At 32.8% G+C, this 19134-nt stretch overlaps 1 protein-coding gene across 2 annotated transcripts in view; it reads right to left on the bottom strand.

Annotated features, from left to right (window-relative positions):
• Nucleotides 1-8343: 8343 nt before the first annotated feature.
• LOC111053075 (protein angel homolog 2) overlaps nucleotides 8344-19134 on the bottom strand; it is a 29711-nt gene continuing 18920 nt past the window's right edge. For both annotated transcript variants that reach the window (XM_039419575.1, XM_039419576.1), the window contains 5 exons: nucleotides 17875-18148; nucleotides 15847-15911; nucleotides 13685-13816; nucleotides 11011-11208; nucleotides 8344-8997 (listed from right to left, as the gene is read on the bottom strand). In XM_039419575.1, the coding sequence (XP_039275509.1) occupies nucleotides 8985-8997; nucleotides 11011-11208; nucleotides 13685-13816; nucleotides 15847-15911; nucleotides 17875-18148 (682 nt within the window). In that variant the 3' untranslated portion in view covers nucleotides 8344-8984. The remainder of the gene's footprint in view (nucleotides 8998-11010; nucleotides 11209-13684; nucleotides 13817-15846; nucleotides 15912-17874; nucleotides 18149-19134) is intronic.

The raw sequence follows: 19134 nt of genomic DNA, 5'->3' as shown, positions 1-19134 counted from the left end.
TACAATCTGCACCAAGAGGTTCTCTCATACTGGTAATTTTACTGGTCATATGCAGGTTCACACCAAAGAGAAGCCTTTCCATTGTACAGTCTGCACCAAAAGGTTCTCTGAGTCTGGTGCAGGTCATATGCGGACTCACATAAAAGAGAAGCCTTTCCATTGTACAGTCTCATTCTCAAAGTTTGACATTTCACATGTGTATTCACACCACAGAAAAGCCTGTTGTCTTGACTGGTCATATGTGGACTCACTCCAAAGAGAAGCCTTTTCAATTTACATTTTCTAAGAAAAATATCCTAAATGTTGAATCAATTATAAAGTTATTTTTTAAAGATTCAATATTCCAAAACTAGTTGTTATTGTATTTTATATAAAAAAAGTTTTTTTAACCCTTTCTGGTCCCATGATTCCATCACTGGAATCATGTTATATTCTTGTCTCCTACAGTAATCGTTTCAGTCCAATGATGACTTTTGGAATCAAGATGATTAGTTCAAGTCTCTGTCACCAGAGCTCACCACCGCTACAGAGCTTCTGAACTGAAATGCGTAGGCAATGTGATGTTTGTAGGTTATGTTCATGACTTGAAGCAGCTGAATCAACTTAGCAGTTTTATCAAAAATATTTATCGATTCCAATTAAATATTATTTATCAGGAAAATTCCAGACACTTCGGAACATCTTTACGAGAAACTCCATGAGGCTAGTTTGAATATTCTACTCTAATTCGGAGAGGTTTTGAATAAATTATCACATGATTCCAACTGGAGTCACTGGCCTAATCGTAGCTACTGGTTTTTCAGTAGTGAGGCAACCAGGGCCTACTCTTGAAAAAAATGTATCAAAACTATTCTCTTATTCAAACTATTTTCGTATTTGAAGGATTCAACAGGCTACAGCACAAATTATCTTACAATCTATTTTTTTATCAACCTAGGCTAGTTCATAATAAACTTTGAAATTCAGTATTGCTATATTGTGTCTACTTATCATGTCCAAAGTTGATAAGTAATCAAGAATAACTTATGTCTCATGTGTAATGATTATTTATTTATTTATTCGTTGATATAATTACAAATCATATGAATATGATCGGGATAGAACAACAGGCATAGCCCAAAACTATTCTGTTCCCAAATTTTGATAAATAATGAAGTGTCCGAAAAAATAGGTTAATATGTTCTTACTGAGGAAATTTAAAGTTCAAAGTTCTGTCCAAGAATATATATTAGCTAGAAATTTTGAATTTAGATTGATTAAAATACCAAATTATAGTCAAATTTTGCACTTAATATCACCGCACTTTGAATAAATTGAGTTATTTCAATAAATTATCACATGAAAATAAATTATTATCATAATTTACATAAAGATTCGTTAATCACTGCATAACATAAAGGTTAGTGATAACAGCGTTCCACTTATGAACGATTTATGATATTGGATGATGGAATTGGGCAATTTGAAATGATATTTGACTGATATCAATATCATTCTGAATTCCAGAATGTAAGAAACACCATTCATTACAGTAGGCCTAAAGGCAGTTATTTTCTTCTTACTAGTGAATAATTACTGATATCATGATAAAATTTAATATACTCTTGTTTCACTAGTTGCTAAAAACAACACCGCTATTGAATGTTTTTTACTTGATGATATTTACATAAGCAATGGTTATCATTCATGCAGACAAGGCAGCATTGGATCCAGATGAATATCTAAATATCTAATTGATATGTTAATAGATTTATAATAATTATAAATATTCTACAAAAATATAAGAAATTCTAAAAAAATTTTTTGTGATTTGTTCTGGATTGGCCCTCAAGTTATAACACTAGTGTGTGTATCCAAATTGTCTTGTGAACATTTATTGTAAATATAGGTAATTATTATATAATATTCAATGGATTCTTATAGAGAATTTAAAAGCACGTTAATTTGAAATTTGGTTCAAAATGGAGTGAGAATATGAACATTCCATTCCAATATTTCAATACAATATTACACTCCCATTCAGTACATGTATGATGAATGAAGCTGGAAGACCACTGATTCCATCTGGAATCATGAAGTTTTCCCCCATTTTCCAGTGAAGAAAATAAATGAAACATATTTTTGAAGTTGTATGGGTTAATAATGAACTATTTTAGGAGTAATGGATTTTTTTCAAAAATTTATAAAATTGGCCTAGAAAGGGTTAAAGGAATTATTTTTCAACTAACAAATCAAATAGCCCTGATGAATAGGCTATTAGAAAATATTCTATTCTATTTTCTTATATCTTCTTATTCTCATCATGATAAATAACTTGTCACTTGTGTATTATGCAATAATAATGTAATACTATTTATATTAAATTTGAATATTTTGTGTTGAAATAAATCTATTATTTCTCTGCAAAGAATCCTATGAACTCATATAGTGTCGCCAGATTTTGCCAAATCCAGAGAGTTAATTGTGTGACAGAAAGAGCCAAAAAGAGAGAGCGTAGGTCTTTTTGGTAGAATCAGCATGAAAACTGCAACAGTGTGCTCCTTTTGTTATATTGAGATAATATTCTTGGCTATAAAGCCCCGTGTTGCAAACTAAGGTTTGCTCGGACTGTAATAGCTAATATGACATAAGAATGCTTCTAGGGTAAAAAAAGATCAGCGCTTTTTACTTTCCTTGCCCTATTACCATAGGTAAAGAAAGTATTGCTTTCCGAAAAAAATTAAGGTACCCCAATTTCTAAATTTCTATACGTTTCAAGGTCCCCTGAGTCCAAAAAAAGTGTTTTTTGGGTATTGGTCTGTATGTGTGTCTGAGTACACGATATCTCATCTCCCAATCAACGGAATGACTTGAAATTTGGAACTTAAGGTCCTTCCCTTATAAGGATCCAACACGGTACTATTAAGATCAAATGCAATGCAAGATGGCAGCTTAAATGGCGAAAATAATGTCAAAAGCAGGTTTTTTGCGATTTTCTCAAAAACGGCTCCAACGATTTTGATCAAATTTATACATAAAATTGTCATTGATAAGCTCTATCAACTGCCACAAGTCCCATATCTGTAAAAATTTCAGGAGCTCCGCCCCATCTATGCAAAGTTTGATTATAGATTCCAAATTATCGAGCGTCAGATACAATTTAAACAAAAAATTTCAAGTGGAAAAGAATGAGCATGAAAATCTCTACAATTAATGTTCAGTAAATTTCACCTAAATTGAAAATAAGCTCAAAGTTCGAGAAAATGTGATTATTCAATTGCAAACACTGTTGGCAACTGTTGATTCTATTAAATCATATACTATAAAACAAGCAATTTCTGTTTAGATGTTTTATATCTGTATGTGACCGGATCTTGAAAACGGCTCTAATGATTTTCACGAAATTTGGAACAAAGTAGGTTTATGATATGAAGATTCGATTGCACTAGGCCTTAACCCTGGGATAACTCGCTGAAGGACATTAAAAGGATAAATACGTCCTTGGAAAAACAGCTGGAAATTTTGTCGTCTGTCGAAACCGTAATGGAAGTGATTGAACGAGTGCATGTGTGGGATCATTCAGCTGATCTCACAAGAAGAAAAATCTGGTGTGGCGCACTCACACAACTTTCCTTGCCATTATAAAAATCAACTGACGCTAGTGTTCACGAGCATCTCAAGTCAACTGTTCAAAGATCTGAGCCAGCTGGTGACAGGATAATAGCGCTGCAGACACACGGAGTCTGCTATCTCTTCATAGTTAATGATTTAATGAATCAACAGTTTGCAATTGAATAATCTTATTTTCTCGAACTTGGAGATTATTTTCAATTTTAGGTGAAAATGTTACTGAACATTAATAATTGTAGAGATTTTTATGCTCAATCTTTTTCACTTGAAATTTTTTGTTTAAATAATTGTATCTGAGGCCTGATAATTGGGAATCTAAAATCAAACTTTGCATAGATGGGGCGGAGCTCCTGAAATGTTTACAGATATGAGACTTGTGACAGTTGATAGAGCTTATCAAAGAATGATTTTTTAATTATAAATTTGATCAAAATCGTTGGAGCCGTTTTCTGGAAAATCGCGAAAAACCCTGTTTTTGACAACATTTTCGTCATTTTAGCCACCATCCTGAATTGCATTTGCATTGCATAGTATATTAAAAAATATTGTAGCAAACATAGTATATCATTCTAAATCGAATCATAGTATATCTATTAGTAATTGATGTGCTTGTTTTTTGAAGTGTGAATAAATTGTTATTTTATGAGTGATAGTAGCTTAATAACCTAGATTTTGATTTGGACTGTAGTATAAATTTGAAACGGGACGTTTTAGGCATAAGCCTGTTGTGCCTCCTCATATAACTGTAAAAATAATTGTACGACTGAGAAAATGAATAAATAAAAATATAAACTAATTCATTCTTTCGTTACAAATGTTCTATGCTTTACACTCCAGAGCGAAGCTCGGTCCCCCGATATTAATTCACTATGAAGAGATAGCAGACCTCGTGTCTCCAGCGTTACACCTTGAAGCTCATCATTTGACATTTTCAATTACTATGGAGACCCCCTGGGTTGGAGAACTCGCTCAAGAAATGTTATATTATAATCTTTGAAACCTGCATCTTTCAATTATACAGAGTTGATGAAAATCATTGATATTATTTACAAGAATAATTTGACAGTAGGTTTCATTGGGGATTTTATTTGAAATGAGAAATTACTCTTTCTCATGCACTTTCAGTGTTATTTGTTATATCCTAAAAAAGACGAAGGAGTGAGTCAATTTTGTTGTCCAACGAACTTGACCTGATAAAAGGTTCGAAGAATACGTGTTCAGAATTTAAAGCTGATTGATCAATTCTTTCTAAAGTTATTGTAGAACATATGGACGACGACTTAGTCCTTCAGTGAGTCAAAGATGAGAGCTCGCTGACGCTCGTTCAAAATTCAACATGCTTATTTGTGCAACCGGGCCATACCAAAATCAAACATGTCTTCAAATAAAGCTTATGAATTTTGTTCATAAGTTGCTTATTACTCTACTTGCCCTATTTCCATAGGTAAGGAAAGTATTGCTTTCAAAAAAATTAAGGTACCCTAATTTCAAGTTTTCTATACGTTTCATGGTCCCCTGAGTCCAAAAAATGATTTTTGGGTATTGGTCTGTGTGTGTCTGTCTGTCTGTGAACACGGTAACTCCATTCCCAATCAACCGATTGACTTGAAATTTTAAACTTAAGGTCCTTATACCATGAGGATCCGACAATAAGAAATTCAATAAAATTCAATTCAAAATGGCGGATGTCGACTGAAAAACCATGTTTTTCACAGTTTTCTCGAAAACGGCTCTAACGATTTTTTTTCAAATTTATAGGCCTACTCTGGATAGCTATTTATAAGCACTATCAACTGACATGATTCTAATTTCCGGGAAAATTGCAAGAGTTCCGTGATTTTCTTGAGTAAAATGGATTTTATTTGTTAAATTTCTATCACGATTTTCTCAAAAATTACTTTTTCAAATTCATACCCTGTATAGTTATTTATCAGCTCTATAAACTGGCATGAGTCTCCTTCCTGGGAAACTAACAGGGTGTCCACCTATACCTACTATTACTTCAGGCCCCACAACTGATCTCCAATAAACTATGACGTCATCACATGTAGATCTATGATCTACTGGCGGCAAGCAAGCGAATAAGAGCGCTGATGCTTGTTATCACATCTGATATGGTAATCAACCAAATTGGAATCACAAATTCAATTTTCACGGACATCCATTTCAATGAATATGGTTTGTTTATCATTCGTCTAATATTCGTTTGTGAAAAGTAATAACGAATTTGGGGTTTTAAATCATGGGATACTGTTGTGTACTTAATTGTCGCGGGAATTATAACAAGACTCCAAAAGTTTCCGTACGGTATTTTCGTTTTCGAAAGATGAACTTTGAAACGAAAATGGATACGAGCGATAAGGAGAAAGAACTTCAATTTATTCTACAAAACAACGGTTACATGAAGTGTAGAAGAACAGAGTAAATGAAGTGTGAGTAGGAAATTTAATTAAGGTGTGAAAGAACAGTGTAGATAAAATGTGAAATAACAGTGTAATATTAGAGTGAGCAAGAACAGTGTAAATAAAGTGTGTGAAAGAACTTTTCAACTAAGAAATTAAAAAGTAAATGCAAAGTGTTGGAACTGTCTATTACATCATAATATAAAGGATTTGCCTAACTGAAAAACATTCCTGATGGGCTTCTTTGTACCACAGATTTATTGTGATCACGTTTGTGGGAGCCTCTTTCTTAAAAAAGAGTTAAATCTAATTGGTTTATCTTTGATTCAACTCTACTTCGATTCTGATACAGACTATTATTAAGTATTTTGGTTTAGATGAATTTATCAATAGCTCTATCACTGAATCGAGAAGACCTATGTCTATCAAGCTGAAAGTATGGATAAATTATTGCATTTGTGGAATAAAGTGTTTTTATTTCAATAAAATTTCTATTAAATAAATACAATGTCTTTAATCTGAAATTTCGATAGTATTCCATGCAATAAAAAATCGATACAGTAACAGAAGTTACATTGATAAGCTAGTAGAAAATACTATGAACTAGGAAGAATCAATCTACATGTTGTGACGTCATTAATTAGTTGTGGGGCCTGAAGTAATAGTAGGTATTGTGTCCACCCCATCCTTGATAAATGGGCTTTGTTACCTTCTTTTCGTGCATGAGGTAGGTAGGTAGAGCAGTTTATTCAGAAGAACACATAGTCGAGATATCTTATCTGTAGAACAGCTGTTTTGACGATTTTAAAAAACAAAACATCAAATTTCACAATATTTATACAAAGACAGAGGAAAAGGTACTCTGACAAACTGAAAACCTGACTTGGGTAGGTAAATTAAAACTTGGTTTCACCAAGCTCGGTCAAGACATTTGAATACGGTACAATCGAGAAGGAGTAGATTGTAGTATTATTTTTGATATCCATGACTGTACAAGGTCAAGCAAGGTACGCTTTACAATTATTGTATCTAATTTACAAGTATTATTACTGCACTGTAATTATCCTATTATATTAAGCGAGCAATTTCTGTATATCTGTTTATATTTTTATATCTGGTTATTTATGTTCAACGGATCTCGAAAACGGCTCTAACGATTTTCACGAAATTTGGAACATAGTAGTTTATGATATAAAAATTCGATTGCACTACGTCTCATCCTTGGAAAATTCGCTGAACGACATTAAAAGGATAAAGCTGAAACAGCTGAGACTTTCGTCGTCTGTGGATAGTAAAAAGTGAGCCAGTGATTCTGTGGAAAATCAAAATATCGCATCCCCGAAATTCATAAGCTGACGTATAGCCAGCTGTAAAATATAAACACGATAATTTTAGAGAATGTGTTCTGTTTATCAATAAATAAAAAAAACAAGCGAAGCTCGGTGCCCCGATATTTGATATTAACTATGGACATAAAAATCATTATGTTCCAGTGCACTTGTAAAACGTATGGTACACGATTTTTACAAGTAAATATAAACATCGGGGACCGAGCTTCGCTCTGGAGTACAAAAGCATAAAAAATTTATTACGAAAGAAGAAATTATAATAACATTCATAGTTCATACAGAGATGTTCTATCTAATCACAGTAAATTGAGATTAATTCCCAGTGGAATGCAAAAATTTCCCTCACAAAGGACCGGTTGCACAAAAGCTGGTTAAATTTAATAATCCTGATTAATTTCACGGAAACCAAATCGGAGAAGACCATTTCAAAAAGATGGTTCTACTGGAATTAATCAGGATTGAAAATAACCCAGCTTTTTTGCAACCGGCACTAAGTACCTGATTGAATGATTACAAAAGTTCAACAGCTGAGTCATAACTTTGACACAGTCCCAAACTCGCTCACTCACTTCCATCAACAGACGACGAAATAATTATTATCAGTTGTTTTTCCAAGGATGAATAATAATTATCCTTTTAATGTCCTTCAGCGAGTTTTCCCAGGGATGAGACCTAGTGCAATCGAATCTTTATATTATAAACCTACTATGTTCTGAATTTTTTTACATTATAAACTTACTATGTTCTGAATTTCGTTAGAGCAGTTTTCGAGATCCGGTGGAATACAAACATATAAACATCTAACCATATAAACAGAAATTTCTCGTTTAATAGTATAGGATTATTATTACTGCACTAATCATTGATAGTAACTATGGACATAAAAATCATATATATGCTCCAGAGCACTTGTAACCGTACCGGTACCTGATTTTTCCATGCTCGAATGTCTTGACCATGCTGGTTTAAACTGGACAGTAGAGTTGTAAATTTGAACAGTAGATTTATTATACACTTTACAGAGATTCAAACAAGATTTCCGATACAGTAAGCCTAACTGAATTCATACTTCAACACACAAATAATCAAGTAAAATGAGAATCTTTATTTACACACTTTTTGATGTATTCTACACGACATGCAGTCAATTATTCTAAGTGAATAAGCATTTTTTCTAACTTTTTACTTACTGACTGGAGTACTTTCGAACGGCAAGCGTTCATTTTGACTGTTTGACACGACGTGTAAAATACATCAAAAAAGTGTGTTATACATCGCAGCTCGGAATAGATCGAGAAACCTTATTTATTATACACTCTACAGAAATTGGAAAATAGTAACTAAATTCATGCAACTTCACACAAAATTTATTAAATTATTCCTATTCCGTTTTTAGCACTCTTCTATCACAGCACAGAATGATATTGTTGGTGTCATTTCCCAAGAGATATTTACTCAAAACTTCAATGTGATCACTATAATTATTTCAACCTTTGACATAAGTTGACAACAATCTCCAACTTTTGTGTTTTGTGTATAATTGAATAATTTAAAAACCTATAAACTTGTACTCTCTTGAGGTCGTATCAAAATTTTGTTATTGAAGCGTCGAGATCTCATTCAGTTACTTTTTTCTCCTGAAACAAAACAATAATTTTACCTTTTATAACCAAGAAAGCTAGAATTATCAACTTAATTCTTTACAAACTCCATCTAGATAATAAGACTCTGTGTAGCTCACTTATGCGGTTCCAATACACAAGTTTTATTATTTTAATCATCCAGTGTAGTTAGTGGATTTGTAATCAGTCTCATTCAAATCAATTACTGCTGCCTTAATAATTGTACTCTGTGAAGCGGAGTTTACATTAGTGAAGTTACCTTGAATATTCAAGTTTTCTTGACTTCAACAAAACTTGAAACAGCGTTTGCGTGAAATGTAAGATTTTTGCAAACTTGAAGTCAACTTTACTTGAATTTGAGTTTTTATAATCTCAAAAGTTCATAATTATTAAGTAAATAATCTAATTAATCTTGAAGTTTCTACGTCTCCATATTAGTTACTCCAAACCATAGAACATCTCTGTATAACAAATCATTCCATGTATCAGCTTGCCGGATCTGGAATCTGTTGCCTCCAACTGTTCACAGTATTGGCGATCGAGCTCTGTTTGGCGTGGCAGTATTGAATTGGCTGGGATCTGGTGGCGCAGATTAGGCTTGGGTCGGGTTGAGCTTTATTTTCATTGTTCTATTTACATTGTATCAATCTACATGAATTTAGCTCCTTTTTACTTTTTATGCAACTACAGATACAAAAATATTTCATCTTATATTGTTTTATGATAATTATTATACTTTGTAAAATCTTTGTTTTTAGGGTTGTTTTGTGAGCATGTGTGAGTGAATGACAACTTGAATAGATCTTAATTTATGATAGGGTTTCTTAAAGAATTTATTTAGTGAAATTTGATATATTGTTTCCAATTGTATTAATAAATTAAGTTTAAAATTATCTTTTATTATATGTAATTGTATTTTCATTAAGATGTTTATTTATTTATATTAATCTTATGTAATCTTATTACATAATATGCAATCTATTATTTCTGTATTCTTATGTAAATTTGTCTTATTTTGTAAAGGGTTGTGTAGCAGAGAGGACCAGGAGTCCTAACTCCGCCCTAATAAAGGCATATAATCAATCAATCAATCAATCTCTATCATAATTCCATATTTAGTTGCTTTTTATACATTCTAGATTGACTGATATCTACTTTTTTCATCTCATTTCCCATTTGTAGGCTAGATTGTACCTTAAAGTTGGATGCAAAAGACAAACATGTTCATCATCTACTTGATTCAAGAAAACTTGAAGATTCAAGTTTTCAGTCGACAAAGATAGATTCAAGAAAACTTGAAGAAGAGTTTACATTGGTACAGTTAATTCTAGTTTCTGTTTTTAGGTTTCAAGTTTTCTTGAATACATGGAAACTTGATTATCGTAAACTCTACTTGAGGGTGAAGTTGGAACTTGTTTTGTTTTTCAGATTGATTTCTACGGGTTTGCAGATTTTACGCTTAGTAAGATAGAACTCCCCAGTTGGGTCACAGCTCTGGTCCTCTCTACAGAGAGAGCCGGCTGCGCCCCAACTTTACCCTCCAGGTTAAAATAAAGGCAGGCTATCTATCTATCTATCTATTTATCCATCTATCTACACACTTCCAAAAACAGTTAGATAAAAGTATGATTACCCAATAAAAAATTTTTTATTTACAATGCAAATGACACTAATGTAATAACATTGATAGATGAAATAATAAGGTACCGTACAGTAGTCCTTGTGCTATTTTTCTTCCAAATTTATAGGTGACAAAGTCCAAGATAAGGTTAAAATGTCACATGTACAATTTTTATAAAATTTTAGTCCAAAATAAACATGAAAACTATAAATTTTGAATTTAGATGGCTTGAATTAATAAATTGATTAGAAATATTCCCACTCAATTACCACTATTTGTAACGAATAATATTGAGTTAAGAAAATTTGGAACCATTGAAGAAACACAAACTTGTAAACACTACAGTAACTAAATTACTATAAGTAATATAAGTAAATTGAAGATAAAAAGTGTTATTTCAAATTTACCTTGTATTACTTCGGTCATCATAATGCCGATCTGTTTTTCTAAGTCGAAGATAAAAGTTAGCAACCAAGGGTATGTGGTCTGAAGGACAGGCTTCATTTGGAATTCTGCCGAGTTTCCCGCACTCAGTGACCGTTGGTAGCCTCATTCTACTCACCAACTGCAGTTGATCACGGTTGCTTGAAACATTTTTCAAAGGTCTGGAAAATAAATATGACAACACTTTGAAATAAAAACACAAAGATATAGTTAAATCTCACACATTTATTTGGAGAATAACTTTTTTAATGTTTACTATCTCAGCTTTCAACGTCGTAAGCTTATAATCAATAAATTATAATAATGAAAACACAACGATGTAGATGTAGTATCACGGATTTATTTGGAGAACAGATTTTAAAAATGTTCATTCTTTGAGCGTTCAACGATGATAGCTTCTAATCAATAAATGATCAAATGCTATTATTTGTCCATTCATCTTATTTGTCTATTTTTAAATACTATTTGACTACTTATATTATTAATGTTTGTCTATATTTATTGAGACAACTGACACAAGTTTAATTTAACTGTATCTTTACTCTATGATTTATTCCTGCTGAAGTTATCAATGACTTGTACAAGGGTAATGACACAGAATAGGTACAGAATGGAAACTTGTAATCAAACGCCTATCTAACCAATGCTTTTTACATGACGCAAATACTAGACACGTCACATGACCTTGGGAAGTTCCAATCCTGGTCTTCTGATTGGCTCGTGGCAGTGAACGAAATCAATTGCTCTGGATCATTAAAGTGATCCGAACCTACCATCAATACTATTACAATGCGGCGCTTCCTAACAAAATGGCGGATTTTTGCGTCAGGGTACTAGCCAAGTTTCCATACTGTATGTATACTGTGGTAATGAGGCGTGAGAAGTGATATAAGGATGATTAAAAAATATCAAAGTTATGAACGATTATAATGAAATATTGAAACAAAATAAAATGACATCCATAGAGAGAAAATGACAGACAATTATAGAGAAAATTATTTTGCTCAAACAAAAGTAAGTATTACAAAATAGAAATTGATAAACTAGAATAACCAACAGGGTTCAAGAAAAAATTCATTTTTAAACACAGATAAACTTTATTCAAAGTTACAATCGAAGTGTTCTGAACAAGATCTGGCAACAAAATAACAATCGACTAATCATCACAAAACTAGTAACTACCAAGAGCAATCTAGTGTTTGGGTCAGCATTAACTATGGGGTTACTATAGATAGATAGATAGAAAAATGTCTTTTATTTCCACTTTATAGCATTACAAAAAGTGATGTGGGCGAAGTTGAGGCAATAAGAGCCCCCTCTTCCACTTAAACCACAAAGTGAGTTAACTATAGTGAGATCACGTTATAAATTCAGCACCTTATAACCATTGTTTTGCTATCATTGTCTGTCATTAGACCAAGCGGATGGATCCATTTCTGTTTCCATTACGCACCGTTACCAAATCGTTTGTTGGATATGAAGAAACATAATGAACTATCAAAATGTTTTCTCTCAATTATGAAATTTCATAACTAAATCATAGAAACATATATTTTTCTCGACGAATTAGATATAGGCTTATTTGAGATATAATTGATCATTATTTAACAAGAACCAACAATATATTAATATTGTATCAGATATACTGGAATAACTTGAATCACAGCTAAATCAACAATATACTAGTAGTTCTGTGAACAGTAGACCTCGCGCAGTTATAACGACGTCCCAAACCATAAGCACATCCACACTGATACACTAACTATTTATTTGATCAGATCATGCTTACACAAGATTTAATTATCATATAACGGTTTCCGGAATTTAGCCCGAGAAAACCAGAAGACATCTAGGCGTCCAGACGAGCTGTTATAAGTTCTTTGCATCCTATTTAATAGTGCATAAAAATTGCATTCAATGAGGCATGCAATTTATAGTCAACACAGCTGCTAATTTTTTACCAAGTTACATTGAGATATTGCATTGCATGCGTCATGGCATGCAATTTATAGTCAACTCGACAGCTGATTTATGATGAATAATTCTATAGTCTGATTTTCACTCTAATATTGACGTATTAAGGAGGCTCCTTTTTCCTTTTATATTATCCTTGAAATGCAAAATTTCCAAAAACCTTGTATATACGTCGACGCGCAATTTGAAAAGGAACATACCTGTCAAATTTCATGAAAATCTATTACCGCGTTTCGCCGTAAATGCGCAACATATAAACATATAAACATTTAAACATTAAGAGAAATGCCAAACCGTCGACTTGAATCATAGACCTCACTTCGCTCGGTCAATTAATATTGTATCAGATATACAGGAATAACTTGAATCACAGCTATCATTATTCTTTATTGATTCATACGATGAATAAGGACATCATCAAAATGATAGGGAAAGAATAAATAAGGTAACCTTGCTATCTACAAAAGAAGGCGGTGGAAAAACAACTACAACGTCTTATCATTCCCAATGACTTATAACATGAATCTCACTATAGATTCAACCATATCCACCTACCTACCTTGTCAAGTATAGACAAGTAGAATCATATGTGACAAAAGTATTAATTTAAAGATTAATTAAAGATAATTTGACAAACGTATAATTTACAAATGATATACTCACGTGTAAAGCATGTAATCAACAGTCACCCACTCATCATGGTGTGTGGTCGCTTCAGGTTCTCTACTTTCAGAGTCTGCATGGTTGTAGACAGATTTGAAATTGAATCCGTGGCTCAACACACCGGAGCCGAAACTGCAAAAATATAAATTCAAAATTATTATCGGGTTAAAGAAATGAGATGGAGCCGCCGAAAACAATGGATGGACAGGTAGAAGTTCTAGAGACCCTTCAGTGGTCACCTATTGTTATTGAATTTCGACATTTGCGTGGTCTATTGTTGAGGTTTCCACTCCGAGCAATATATTGGTGGACCAGTGTGGTTACTTGAAGGCACTTTCAGCTGTAAACCAGTGGTAGCATACAGTGATTGGATGAACACACACATTACTATCAATGACAAGTACAAATTTAGTCGAACGTACGTGGTGTGTGAAGCCCACATTGATTTTTGGACGTACATTTGTTAGCTGTCCTTATAAATTCTACGAGATTGAATGGGACTTGACAAACACATGATACACATCATATGTTTGCCAAGTTGTGTTCAATCTAATAAAATTTGAAAGGATGCCAAAAATTGAACGTTCAATAAGTATCAATAATTGTATGTAACTCAAGTTTAGTCTGTATACCGCTTGTGAGCAAGTTGAGTTTCATCAAATGAGCCGTTGGGAATAATACAATATTATTACAAGTACTTGATCACTGATTTACATTCAATAATTGCAGAAAATATAAGTAACATAAATGTAAGGTGCAAAGTAATAGATAAGTTGGTGCTATCAGCTACCAGCTACAATCGCCTTCAAGAAAGCACACGGGGTCACTATACTTTGTTCAAATTAACTTCCGACTTGGGATGGACATGTGCAGCAGAGAAGGCATACAGAGGTAGGGATACAACGGCTGCTATGTTGCCGTTGTTTGCCGGCTATCGTTCTCTAATTCCCAGTGAGTATTCAAGCGCTCATGTTGAACTTAGGAAGTTTCCTCTCTGCAATCACAGACTCGACTGACTCTATTCGACAAATTGACAACTACGTTTCCACCTATGACTCAATCAATCACTACAATTGGCTGATCTCCCTCCATTTCTCTGCGCCGCAAATTCCTCCAAGTCTGAAGAAGATTTGCATGAAGTATAATGAGAGTAATGAAGCGGAATTAGAGGACAATAAAATATGCTAGTCGAGAGTTAGAGGATGCACCTTTTTGGAACAATAGCCCAGTTTACAGATAGCGCGGCCCCGTCTCCTTTCTTTTACCCTGATTTTCTATTATTTTTCGAAAATTTACGTAAAACTAATTTGGAATTTTTAATAAGGTATATTTTTCAAGGTATATACATAGAGAAACATTAGCGTAAGACAGAGATCTGTCTGATACCTAATATGCTGCTAATAATAGTGTACCTATTCATTTACTTTCTAGAATATTCTGATAACATAATTGAATAATCAATTAGTGCATGCATTACAAAAATCAATTCAAACAAGCAGACGGCTCAGTAGCTACCATGAAAGCTTTTAAGCTAGATTTTTTACATCTAGAATTGTTATGTTCAAGAAGTGAGGATAACTCACAACACCCTACATAAAACTGTTGATTTCAATAGTATTGAGTGGAAAATCGAAAAATAACTTATATTAGAAGTTATTCATATCACTTACACAGAGCTAAGACATGCTTTGAACATATTTTTCAACCCTTAATTATCACAAAGTTTAGAAAAATCAATTCATCAATAAAATTTATCTGATTCAATTTATAGTATTCATCAATATTGAAAATCTATTGAGGTGGTAAAATACTGAAATATTCTGAGTTTTGGATAGTCACTGTTATCAATATTTTCAAATAATTGAAATAGTTCAAATAGTTGAATTCAGATAACAACAGTTGTTGAGAGATTACAATAAAAACATACCTGACATTTTATATTTTGTATTTCATATTCTTACGCTAATGTTTCTCTATGGTATATACTAGGCTCAATACTTGATATTCGATTTCAAAATATGTAATGCCTTATAGTATGGAAAAGTTCTCATTTCTCATATTTTATAAAGTTTAGACTGGCGTACAGGTTACGTTCAAGAGAAGTACGGTATGCCAGTAGTAAATATTTTTGAAATGCGCTTAAAATGAATTGAAGTACTTACCGATATATGTCCTCATCAGGAACTTGGATACCACTCACATGTACATTCCTGTCACTATTTTGAATCTGCAAGAAAATGAACGAATGTCAATTATTTATTTGAAAAAAATATATATTGAAAAGATTTTATAAAAATGATCAAGTGGTAAGACGTGAAAATGCAACAATCAATCATCCACATTTCTTTGATTTCATAATAATTCATGTCAGATTATCATTTTATTATAAATCATAGGACGCACTATTTTCATATCTATGATTATTTCTGAAACAAAAATCCTAAAATGTAACAGCTCTACTAATTGATCATTTGATCAGTTGATCAATGAGGAAAACCTTATATCCTGGGTATCATGTTCAATCAATTTTAATAGGATTATTCACCAATTGGAAATTTGAAAACTGAAAACTTACAAACAGCTCATTCCAACAATATTAAGAAATAAACACTGTCATAATTCTGCATGGCAAGAATATTCTTCGGTTCATCAAGGCTAGAAGGTTAAGCTGGCTGGTACACGTGGAAAGAATGAGAACAGGTTGCAAAAAGTCATGTTGAACGAAAAATTAGATGCGGCTAGAAGAAGAGGAAGGCCGAGATTACGATGGAAGGAGGATGTGGAGAAGGACCTGAGAGCGATGGGAGTCAGAGGCTGGAGGAGGAAGGCGGAAGACAGAAATAGTTGGAGGATGATTGTGGAGGAGGCCAAAGACCACGTCGGGCTGTAGCGCCAGGATTTATTTTATTTATTTATACATTGATACATAGGTTACAATATCATTCTCAACTATGAATGATTGGGAAAGGAACAACAGTCTTAAAGCCCAAAACTGTTTCTTTCCCAAATTTAGATAGAAATTGTCCAAAAATAGGTTATGTTTACACTTCACGATTTTTGTCCAATTATGAGTCCTAATTATTTATAAACTGGGAATTTAGAATTTAGGAAAGTTGTAAACTAAATTGAATAAGAATACTTCACTAAATCATCACTAATAACTGAAAAATACTGAATTAATAATTGAAAATTTTAAAACGTGAGAAGAAACTCAAACTTACTCCTAAAACAACAGCATAAGTAAGTAAGGATAAGTAAGTAAACACTGTCATAACAGCATCTGTCATTTTTGTGGTATGATGTAAATCTGGTACACAAAGGTTAAGGTGAGGTTTATCGGACCGGAGGGTCTACACATGTCATAACAGCACACTAAGCTACAAAAGCTTACGAACTATTCAATATAAATGAATAAATAAATAAATATTATATTGATGGAAGCCTAACCGTAAAAATGTCAGAAATTTACAGTGTTTGCTGCAAATACTGTTGTTCCTTTCTCATACCAGTGAATGTCGACTGGTATGAATAGCCAAATGAATTCCATATTTTCTCATTTTTCGCTGATGGTGCACATCTATCAGCGATATCTCTCCAGAAGAGAGTGCACCGACACCTAGCTCTTGCTTCAGGGTATTGACTTATGACTGGTAGCGAGGAGAAGTTGAATTCATTTTTTTTATAATTACTTATGAAATGAAGATAATGATTTTTGCATGGGTTCACGAACTGTATGACTTTTTTCCCCTTTTCATTTTTCTATTTCTATCTTGTTTTTGTAGTAATCTATATTGATTTTTACTGTGCTCATCTATTATAATTTTAGTTTTACATTAATACTTATAGTTTATTCATGTACAGTGCTATTTTGTTTTGTACCACTATGGGTCTTGTTAGACTCAGTGGAAATTGTCATATTGTATAAATAAATAAATAAATCTATGAATACCCTTATACTACTATGACTTATTAATACCTTTAAATGTGTTTATTTATTTATTCATTCATTGTACAAAACACTATTAATCATAATAAAGTTATGAAATTGGAGGAAAAACTATGCTGAGCCTGTACTGTTCCTCTCCAAAATTTTGAAAGAATGTTTATGCTGTCCAAAGGTTAAGTTTATGACAGAAGGATTTTCAAATTGATTTGAAAATGTATGAACAGAGGAGTTGAAAGAGACTTACACCAATCAATCTTTCCTGAACTTTCGCCGATCCAACAAATCCGTTGGCATCCTCCAGCTCTCTAACCTTCAGTATTTTGTAATGCTGACAGCTATCAGTGATGCCAAGCCTGGAAGAAAGCAGACTTTTGCCCATATGGAAATGGCTAGGAGCATCCATTTGTAGGAACTTTCTATCTAGGATGTCATAGCGTAACGAGCCAGACAGTAGGAGCTGATAGACTGATGTATACGGCTGAAGGTTGAAGTCTCCAGTCAGGATAATCGGGTGATATCTGCGAAACATATAAAAATCACATGATTTAATGTGCTCGATGGAATATGGATTTAAATATACGAAACAAACATTATAACCGGATAGACACTTTGATTCAATGTGCTGGATTGAGGATATAATAATTTAAATAGAAAACAAACACTGGAATTTAGGGGATAATAATTTAAATACAAACACTAGAACCGAATGAAAATTTTGATTTAATGTGCTCAATTGAGTATTTATATACGACACAAACACTGGAACTAAATGGAGATTCTGCCATCAACAGTGTAACTGAATTGAAAGGAATTAGGGAAGTGAAGAAGTATTAGAGGGAATAAGCTTTTTCGCCCCACTTGGATGTAATGAGCTGGTTATCGTGGAGGCCGAAAATGACTGTTTTCTGACCAGGCCGGTAAAAGTTTTACGGCCCCAGGGCTGTAAAATAACCTTGAAGTCAGCTGATTCTGATTTGATGTGAACGTGTTTACAAAATGGTTTATGAAACGGAATCAGTTTATGCTTCTAGAATTGAATAAGTATTCTGCAATAAGATACTAACATTTTATTTGGATGAATAGAATACAGATAAGATATTTATCATAAAATATTCAAATTCGATTTTCAGAGTAGGATAGAACTTCTAACCTAAACTTCCGAAGTCAACGACAACAAGCATTGTTGACGTTGACATTCAGATTGGCCAAATTTCAAAAGGGCTAAAACAGCTGATCAAAAAACTGTTCATTATTTGTGTGCATTATTCAAGAATCAAAACATTTATAATAATATCATCTTATTGTCATTTAGAAGAATAAAAAGTATAAACTCAACCTCTTACATAATTGAACATAATCTTTTAGGTTATTTAGACAAATCAGAATAAAAAATAAAAATACTTGGACAATTTCCTGATATTTAGATTACCTCAGATTTGCTAGAGCTATGACCTTCCTGTATTGCTTTCGGAAGTGCCTAATAAACAATTATTCTCATATTTAT

This window comes from Nilaparvata lugens, chromosome 1, assembly GCF_014356525.2.
Source record: "Nilaparvata lugens isolate BPH chromosome 1, ASM1435652v1, whole genome shotgun sequence".
Taxonomy (NCBI): domain Eukaryota; kingdom Metazoa; phylum Arthropoda; class Insecta; order Hemiptera; family Delphacidae; genus Nilaparvata; species Nilaparvata lugens.
Note: the sequence above shows the minus strand (reverse complement) of the source record. Positions and strands in the feature narration are given on the sequence as shown.